General features: G+C 34.7%; 1 protein-coding gene across 1 annotated transcript in view; it reads right to left on the bottom strand.

The window, feature by feature from the left end:
* The window catches only part of LOC132697941 (zinc finger protein 768), a 55,375-nt gene extending 46,970 nt beyond the window's left edge, over positions 1-8,405 (bottom strand). Inside the window, exon 1 of the mRNA XM_060663720.1 lies at positions 8,221-8,405. Within this exon, the coding sequence (XP_060519703.1) occupies positions 8,221-8,308 (88 nt within the window). The 5' untranslated portion in view covers positions 8,309-8,405. The remainder of the gene's footprint in view (positions 1-8,220) is intronic.
* Between the last annotated feature and the right edge of the window lie 1,981 nt (positions 8,406-10,386).

Consider the following 10,386-nt stretch of genomic DNA (forward strand, 5'->3'; position numbering starts at 1 on the left):
CACCGCCGGGCCGCCCCCGCCCCATTGCGCGATCATAAAAAGCTGACGTTGCGTTGCGAAAAAAAGGCGCTTTTGTTCCGTCCGTTTGCCGAATTCATTTTTGTAATATTTATTGATTTTTGCCGAGTCGGGGTGGTATATGCGCGGGAGGGTAAAAATTCGCGATGCACCCGATCGCCGAATGACGAAAATGCAATTCGCTGCGTTGGGGCGGTCGACGGGGACGTCGTGATGGTTTTTCTCCCCACAATAGTTTAATAACGAGATTTGGACATCGAGGTCTGCGGCTGTATTTCCAAAATCAAGAACTGTAGAGATTTGCGGTAAAAAATGATTCAAGTTCACACCTACGCCACTAGGGGGCGTTATAGCTCTAGTAAGGAAGAAAAATGCATTTTAATAAATAATGTTTTATAAGATTGTGATTATATACAAATTCTGCATCTCTTTAGCTATTAACTTTTATTTGATAACGCCGGAGGGGAACGGAGATGTCTGATTGGTTGAAAGGCCTGACATTAATTTAACTCAACAGCGTTTAAAAGCGCAAACTTTGTTTATTCAGAAAAAACTCACCTATGACGAACTGGTTTTTACTGCTCACGCTGGAGTGGGTGAATTCAAATATTTATAGTTTTTTTAATGCTTCTCTGATATTTCAAATAGAATGATAAAATTATTTTAACAGAAGCAGAAATTTGCAATAAAAAAAGTTCAAACTGCATATCGATAAATTCACGCATTCAAGAGTTATTTGTTGCCAGAAGAGCTTCTTTAAACATTTCAAATAACAAATTTTGGTTTTAATTTTTATGGTCAAGTATGCCCCTCTAACTTCTGATTTACGACTGCTCCAACTATTTTAAGAAATTTGATGCATAAATTAAACAAAGCATATTTCAGCCTTTATTATAATAGTTAACGCTACATTTCTCCTAAAATAAAATATCAGTTAAAATTTTGAAATAATAGAATGGAAAAATTAAAATTTTGCAACTTTTTCTGACAAACGTGGGACTGGCTATTCACGCGTACGTTTTAATAGCTTTGCTCATTTATTGGGCCGTGTAAACAAAATGCAAAACAGTTCTGAAATAAATGTGATTTTTTTTACTGATTTTGTTAATGTGTTGTTGAAAATTGATTTTTCAAACCAAGGAGCCGCTGAGGCTTCTCCTTTTAAACGTTATATTTTTTTGACTTTGTGACATCTTTTGAATTTTATATCAAAAGTCATATTTGCTAGTCTGCATAAATTATTCGATTTCGACTATCGACTGCCAGTGTTCATGATAACTTTGTTTGTTTCCTATTTCGAAAAATTAAACGTTTGTCCATTGTAAAAAAACCAAAATAATTAATTGGTCAAGAGGTTAACAATCGAGCATTAAATAAGTTGAACCTCTTATTTACTACTATTTACTTATCTTCTGCAATCTTCCTAAGCCGGCTGTTGACAAATTTAACTTGCAAAAGTTTCGACAATCACTCTGTTGGCTTTTTAGAACTTAGAGTGGCAGTGGAGGTTTATTTGAAAAATTTATTTTTTACTGTCGTTTGACAATTTTTTATGCATCCTATAAATTATGCCTTGTAATTAGGATATTAACAGAAAAGTTTTTAAATTCATTTAATGTCTAAAAATTGTGTCAATTTTTATCAGAAAAATTTAGATATTTAGTGAAAAATATCCGAGAAAATTTCCAGATGAACGAAAGTTTACAAGAAGTAGTGTTATAAGCGAATAAAAGAAATAATTAAATTATAATATTATAATAAAACAAATATTAAAAAAAAACTCATTTTGTATATATATTTTTGTAAATGTTCCAATAATAAACTGTCTTTTTAATTTGCTTTATTTATTGGTTAATTAGTTTTACCGACTTGAGATCATTTTTTATGTATTAAAATAACCATAACAATCAAAAATGACTAAACGTGGCAAAGAAACTTGCACAAGCTACTTTACTACTTTACACATCTTCTGGATTCCTCTTGCGACGGTTGTTGATGAACCGAACTTACAGACGTTTCGCCAATAATCCTGTTGACTCCTTCAGAGCTTAAACTGAAACTGGCTCGCATTCTATTCTGTCCGATGTTGGTGAAATGTCGCGTTTGTAGATTTTTATGGATTCTCACATTCTTCTTTGCTAGAAGAATTGGAGAGACCGGACAAAAAATATCAACTGGGCCCCAAGAACATCAAAAAACCCTAAGACGACGACAAATAAACTCATCAGCAGTCACAATCACCAAACCGGACATAAAATTTTATTCGTTAAAACTAAAATTCTTTCATGTAATCAATTCTTCTACCAACGAAAAATCCGAGAGTTTCAGTTTGTCTGTGTTTCTCAGTTAAACTCTGAAAAAGCAAACAGGATGAATGACGAAACGTCAGCAAGTTCGATTCATCCAGGAGATTTGTAAATAGTAAAAAATATATTGGTTAGGTGGCATAAAACTTGAAACTTTAATTTCCAAACTCACAGCAAACCAAAATAGTGACGTTTCTTGTATAGGGTTTTTTTTCCGGCATGTTTCGTTGTCACAACATGTTTATAATTAAAACTCGCTTTATTGGAAAATCAACAACTTTATTCAATTGTAAAAATAGATTTAAAGTATGCTTCAAATAAGCATAAATAAAAGTAATTCATTTTAAATCCGACATATCCGGTAATTTTTCATATTTTTCTCGAATTTAATTAAAAATGTGAGGATTAGTAGAACCGGAAAATGCAATGAGTTTATCACAAAAATGTTGTAAGAAATGCGAGCAAGAAATTGATCAATAAACTGGAGCACATTGGTGCTCAGTGTAAAACTCGCATAACCGGAAACAGACACCGGAAATTTTAAATGTTTCAAAACTACAATATTGAAGGAAGTCATTGAGGAGCATGACCATAAAAAACTTTTGGATTTGTCTGATTTAGTACGAACCTAGGTAAATCACGCGTGTAGGTACCAGCATTGCGAAATTCCTGAAATCTGTGAAATATTTGTTATCTGTGGAATCCGCGAAATATTATATAATCATAGTTATTTGTAGATTGACTTCTTATGAGTATCGATTGGTTGAATCGTCGACAAATACCATTATTAAATTAAACAAACTTCATTGGTGGGCTCTTTAATTTGAATTTTATGGAGTGTTCGCTCAACCACATAATGCAAAATTATTTTCGGCTCTCGTTCTAATTTTTTCACCAACCAAATAATAATTATCAAAATTATTTACTAAATAGGGCACAGAGTACAGATAACCTGAAATTTTCAGATTTGTATTAGTTATAGTTGTTATATCAGATCGGCGTATGTAATTCGATAATTTTTGTGAAAATTTCTGTTATTTATTTAAAGTAAGTAACTCGGTAAGTAAGTTTTCCTCGAAGTTTCTTAAATCTGAAGAGAAAGGAAGAAAATAAATTAACAAAAATTGAAAAAAACTTAAGCTACGTTGTGAAAGTTTATGGATTTATTTATTACTTTATTTATATAGTTATTAATAATGGCACTGACTTTATTACTTTTTGAAAAGAGGATTTAAAACTGTGTGCTTTTTATATATTTTAAACTTATTGATTATTTTTTGCAAAATCAGACGTCAAGTCCGCTAAATTATCGGAAAATCTATCGAATCTCTGTGAAACATGTGAAATCCTATTGTTTTGTGAAATATTTTTCAGATGCTGATGGTGAATTGCTCCTTTTGCTGACTTTAAATGGAATATGCTGATGATGATGATGATTAAAGTGTATATATTTTAAAACATCACTGCAAAAACTATACTCATTTAAGTTTCGACTGAATTTTTTTTTTCAAAAATATTATGATGCGAAATTTCCAAGAAAAATTTGACCGTTTTGTCGTCCACTCTTCGTGTGTTTTTTTGGTATACGGAATTTATAGCATCTTCCCTAACCTAGAATTCCCATCTGAGGATGTTTTTCAAACTGAGAGCTTATAATAGAGTTTTCATTCTAAAAATATTTTTTGTACAATTAATTAATTGATTTGTTTTCTGAGTCAAATTTACCGAGGAACTCGTAGCAAAGTAGAAACCCGTTTTAAAGTTTTTTTTTAATTTAGTTTGGATGGGACACGAAAATCCTTTCAATAGAGTGGCCGTTTTCGTACTAAATGCTGTTTGTTGGTCGCCTACATTTTTGCTATAATCTGTATTTTCTCAATTTACGTTGGTGATGAGCGAACCGCAAAACGCATCTCCTGAGAAAATGATCACGTGGTTCAACGGCCTCTCCTACGGCCGGGGAATTCTATATTTCTTTATTCGCTTCTAACTGAATTAAATCGAATTCCCTCCACTCTTATCCAAGTATAATTGCGTGTATTTAAGGTGTCAATAATTTATTAAAAATATATTCTTCTAGTTAAATAATTGTTGTTGGTATTTATTATTTAAATTAGGGCAAAGTCGTGCATCGAAAAGTCCGATAATATTCCTTGCAAAAGTTGAATTTTTTAGATTATATTTTTTTGCAGTTTATTTTAAAATGTACTTTTTGAGATTATTCTTTGTCAGTTAGCACGTGAACTTTGTTTTGTATGCACGTCATATGGTGTTGGTGAAGTTTAGATTAGTTAGAATGGTTAGTTGCTCTTCGAGTAACCTTTATTCGTTTTTAGCCTGGTTCGTTTTTATCCACACAATAGAAATGACATTTTGGTTGCTTCTGATCACTCTGTCGTTGCTAAAGAAGAGAAATTCAATCGAAAATGTATAGAGCTCTTGTTGAAATTATTAAATAGAAATACAGAGAGAGAAAATTAACGAAACAAAAAAGCTCCAGCTATTCAAATTTAATGTAAAAAAAATCCCAAATACTTTATTAATGCCTAGAAGAGAAATTTAAGACTCGTAATGCTACCTCTAAATTTTAAAATAAAGCCTTTAAAATATAAAATCGAAAACCTGATAAAATAGTTACCATATATATTTTTGAATTTTTTATTGTGTATACTTTTGAAGTTAAATTATTATTAGTTCGAAAAATTTACGTATAGTCCCGCTCAAAGTCGCATTCATATTTTTTCTTCACCCTCCTTCAGGAGGCACGTATTTTAATATTGATTCGTTTGACAGGCATTTTGGCACGAATATGATTTTTTTTCGCCAACCAATAAGCATTTTCAAAAGAACTTTAAAGTTTTCCTTGTTCCATCTTAATCGGCGTCGTTCTTCGTTTTTCTCCACTTTTCCATTGTGAATCTGATTGAAGCAGTTCATTCTTTAGGCCAGTCAGATTCAGAAAAGAAAGATATTTAGAGAGCTTTGTCCTCCTCTAATGTAAAATTCCTTTTTATAAAAAAGGCGTTACGACAATCTTGAACTGTGCCAAAACTTAAAGTGTTAAACATTTGGATAAGAGTTAATTAACTTTACATAGCGAGTTAGAATAATTTGAGTTATTGTTACTCTAACTTAATGTTAGTAAAGTATGCACCCGAGTGCTCGAAACATGTAAGTACCGTACTAACGTCTTGCGGGTTTTTTTTTTAAATAAAAAACACTACATTAAAATAAAATGGCCGCGTAGAAGGACGAAATTGTTTCTTTTCTCTTGAAATTACTACTTAACTTTGATGAAACAAGATATTTTGGACTTCCATTGATTTTATTATTAACTTTCAGGACGTTTCAACTCGTCAAATATGTCCAGATGCCTTCAGGTGTGTTAGTACTGAATTGGTAGTCACCTGAAGACGACTTGACCAGCTTGAACCAGAGTCTCCAATTATCTTCAGATGAATAATAACCTGAAGACGACTGGAGTTATTTGGGCCGTTGAAACGTTGTGAAGGTTAATAATAAACTGATGAGTACCGTCACACGGGGCTACGAGCATTTGTTTTAGTTTTACATTTTTTAATATCAATTTCTAATGTTACAGGTACTAAGTATTTAAGAATGGTAAGATATTACGAGGACTTGAGAAAAGCACTTGAAGCTATAAAAACTGTCCAAATCACACTTCGTAATAAGTGGTATACACAACGGGTCGGTAGGTCATCCAAGTGTCTTTAGCAGCGCTGAACAGGAGGACATTCGTAACACTTAATTACGGGCGACAAAGTGTGAAATTCGTACCATGGTCAAAAAAGTCCTGGATAAACAGAGCAAAATGATTCCTGAATTCAAAGTCAATTATCGTGCACCCGATTTTGTAGGAAACTTTATCAAGAAATAAAAACTTTTCACACAAATATTAAAAAATCCCGATCGTCCGTAGATAGACTAGACACTACTCAGTTTTTTGAGTGCATTTTGGAAGCATTAGTTTATGTTAATAATAAAAATTTATACAATTACGACGAAACTAATATCGCTGATGATCCTGGAGCGAAGAAAGAAAACTATTCTCGGTTCTGTGTCAGCATAATGATCTTTGGTAATGCAGCTAGAGATTATCCAATTTATATGAAAACTGGTGTACTGGACATAAACCTTGGTGTACTGGACTAAATCCCTTTTACCCCAAATAATAGCTCTACCAAGGAACCAGAAACACGAGCAGTTGTAGCTGTAACTTGGTTAGTCATTTTTCACCACGGGTCATAAAAGCAGCCCTAGAAAATAATATTTATATGCGCCCTTTTCCCGCCATCCCCACACATTTGATGCGTGCATTAGACGTGGCTGTATTTGTACCCTTTAAGAAGAAGTGGTGCGAAATATTGGAAAAAAGTACTTTACCCAAAGAACCATCTACCATTTAAAACCATCGGACTGTACCGAATGAAGGTTGATGAAGTTTTAAGGAAGATTCCTGGAGGATTACCTGTAACTAGACGAGTTCTTGATTCATCATTGGTGGAGTTTTACAAAGGAATGAAGGGAATATCAGAAAAAAAGAAAAAAGGGAAAGAAGTTTGAAGCTGGAAAGCAGATGACTATTGAAGATCAAGTGATTTCAAGTGAGCAAATCCAAAATGAAGTAGAATCTCAACCTCAATCCTAGACAAGAGCGACGACAGCCAGCCAGGGCGATCAGAAATACTATCAAAATAGGTCATAGGCAAAGTCAAGAAATCTAATGTGCGTCCTCCTTTTAGTATAACAAAAGCAAGTTTGAGAAGGGCGATTTAAATTCAAAATGTGCTATACGCCGCATGTTTTTTAAAAACCAACTAGGGAGGGTCGACTGGACGGAATGTTATTTTATGTGTGCCTAGTTTGCGAAGACTGACGAGCCGGAGGAACTATATACCGATAAAAGCGATGAAACTGGGATCGAAATAGATCGAAAATTAAAAAAGATTAAATTTAAGTTTTATTTATTTTTTGTTTATGCCAAAAGTTTATTTAGTTTTTAAGTTGAGAAATCTTTTCTTAGTGTTGGGTACGTTTAACCTTTGGTTCTTATAAATAACAAAGACTTTTTCCGTTAGTGTAATATAATTAAACAATTTTGTGATTGTAATGACCAGTGCCTTAAATAAGAGTTTCTCAGCAAAAACAAAATATTTGAAATTAATGCTTCTTGATTTTGCGTCCATTGCCGGTACTTCTTTGATGCTTTAAAATGCTTTTTATATCGAAATTAACGTTTGTGTCAAAGTAACCCCGAATCACGGGTAACTTTGATCCAGTAGAATAGCATGTGTGTTCAAGAATAAATTTTCTCATTTTTACATGTAAATTCCCATAAGACAATTTAGATTTTTTTTCTATTATTTTCAGAGCAATTTGGAGTGCAGCAATCGATCAAGCAGGTCAGATTTGTCAAAAATGTCAAAGTGATCTTCAGTCATCTTCAGGTGGACACTAATTCTCCTGAAGGCAGCCGGAGATAGATGAACAGTTGAAGCGTTCAGAAGGTTAATAATCAATGGAAGTCCAAGGTATATAGTATATACAGTTTCATCAAGATTTATCAACGTCTGTGACCTTCAACCGCAGAAAGAAGTGGTTCCTCTGGCAATCTGCTTCGGGAACTTCGCGAAGTTCTTCATGCCCATCGTTATCGTTTATTTGCTCCCAATATCAAACTCCGAAGGCCAACGCGCCTGGCAAACAACAACAAACAAAACAACTTTCTCGGCGGGAACCTTGCAAGTGCGTCGGGTCGGCGTCCAGCGGACGTCGAGACGCTCGAACGCGGGTCAGTGATTCCGCCACACGGCTGTGGTGTCTGTTCTCGATTATTTACAAGGGGGTTGGTTAATTATCGACCGCGGGCGCCTACCTTGCGAGATGCAATACATAATCTGACGAGGCACTTTTAGTCCCGCGGCCAGGCAGGCAGCGAACGAAGCCGAAAAGTTGATTGCCATTTTTTTTTTCACGGTCCCGCACAAAAATAAACACTCGGTCTCACATATTCGGCGGGGTCGTGCGTCTACGTTTACGCTGTCGGGACGACGATGGTTGTTTTTGTTGGGCTGGTTAGCGCGCGCGAAGAACGACTAAAGCCGCATCGTGGAGGCATCGCGTTGCACCCGCGACAAGTTGCATACAATTTCGCCCAAAAGACCGGCGAGGCGGTGGAAGTGGGGGGGGCGGGGAGGAGGAGCGGCGGGCCGGCGGTCTCTCGGCCGGCGTTGCCGAGTCTTTTTCGGTAATTGGAGGTTTTTGTTCGGATCGTGCAGTTTTCGGTGTTTTTGGCGACGGCGGCCGACGTGGAGGGCGGGAGGGGACCCAAACGTCGAAGGGTTTCTGGTTTGGCGCTCTCGACGAGGTCGAGGTCCATCGGCCCCACAGTGGGTCATATGCTGATGGGGTTGTTGAATTTAGCGGGCAAATTTTTCTTTTGGCGATATAATTTTAAAAATACAATTAAATTTTTATTTATCTAAATTGCCGTAAATGAAATCGTATCGTATTCACAGAAAAAACCAAAAACCTTACGACATTAAAAAAACGCTAACGATTTGATCAAAATTATATATGGTTTTGCTTAATCATCGCTTTTTTATAAATCAATCAAAAAAACAAAAGCATTGTCTGTACTTAGATTGAAAAAGGAACCATTCAAATTAAATGTTTAAAATTCCTTAAATGTGAACATTTATTTTACGTTGGAGAAGGAAGTCGGTGGCACCTTACCGTTTCTTCATCTTCTATTAGTTACGAAAAGTAAAAGGATTGAATTCGAGATGTTCAGAAAAGTCACATCTACTGACAATTCTCCTCCAATTCTCCATACTCTAATAAATTTGATTCTGTTATGATTTTATTCTACAGAGTTTTCAATATTCCACTTTCAATTAGACAAATTGCATTCAATAACGGTTATCCAGTTTGATCAATCAACAAATTATTTTACAAATTTGGCAACAAATACCAGTTATTGTATTATATAATAAAATCAAAACCTCCAGAACGCAAGTTGATTTATTTCTGTAATATTTCGTTACATCTAGCTAAATTGTTCAAGAGTAGGAATTTATCAATAGCGTTTAAAACGAACAATCTGCCAAATCTACTAACCAACTAACCAAATCTGCTTTCCCTACTCATCTTTTGTCTACGGAACATAACTTTTCTCCGAATGGAAATGTCAGGTGTTTTTTTTTGTTATATTGTTATATTTTTTACTTCTTAATCGCAACATTTCGTATTTCATTTTTTAGTTCTCGGTAAAATCAAACGGATTCTGTCTCATTCCAATTTGTGCCTTTGAGTTGACTTCTTTGTATGTGCGTATTTTGAAGTTATTTAATTATTTCAAAAAATTGCTTTTATAGGTCTGATGATGCCCATGTGGGCGAAACACTTGTAACAGTTTATAAATAATAATTTTCGGGACATCATCTTTGGGGTTCAATGGAATCCTTATAGTTTTATGGTATATCTATTTTCACTGATGTTTGAGTCATAAGCAAAAAACCAAAACATTGCAATTAAAGCGCATTAAAGTTTTATCTGGGTAGCAGCGTCTGATCGGCCATGGTGACGTTTTTTGTAAACAAAAATATTTCGTTATTAGCGTGTACGTACGAGATTAGCGCCAAAATTTCCCGGCCTGACATAGATGCAGCTCCAGCATCACGATAAAACTTTGTCTTCTTTTAAATATGTATCTTAGTAAGCTGCGAAAAAAAAATTGAAGTCTTGGGTCAAATAGTTTTTTATTGACAGCATTTTAAACACGACGTGTCCGAAAAAATGTTGCATATAACGCAAATTGAGTATAGAGCCGTCATAAAGTTTTTGATAAAAGAAGGGTTAGCACCTAAAATTATTAAAGAATGGCTGGATGGTGTGTACGGCTAAAGTTCTCCTTCGTATGCGAATGGGGCAGGAGTCCCTTGAAGATGATTCAAGAACTGGTCGACCAGTGGAAGTCATAACGGAAGATATTGTGGTATTCAGTAACCAATGTTTAAAGGTCAAGCAAATCTCAGAAATT

This window comes from Cylas formicarius, unplaced genomic scaffold, assembly GCF_029955315.1.
Source record: "Cylas formicarius isolate icCylForm1 unplaced genomic scaffold, icCylForm1.1 PGA_scaffold_2__14_contigs__length_35257938, whole genome shotgun sequence".
NCBI lineage: Eukaryota > Metazoa > Arthropoda > Insecta > Coleoptera > Brentidae > Cylas > Cylas formicarius.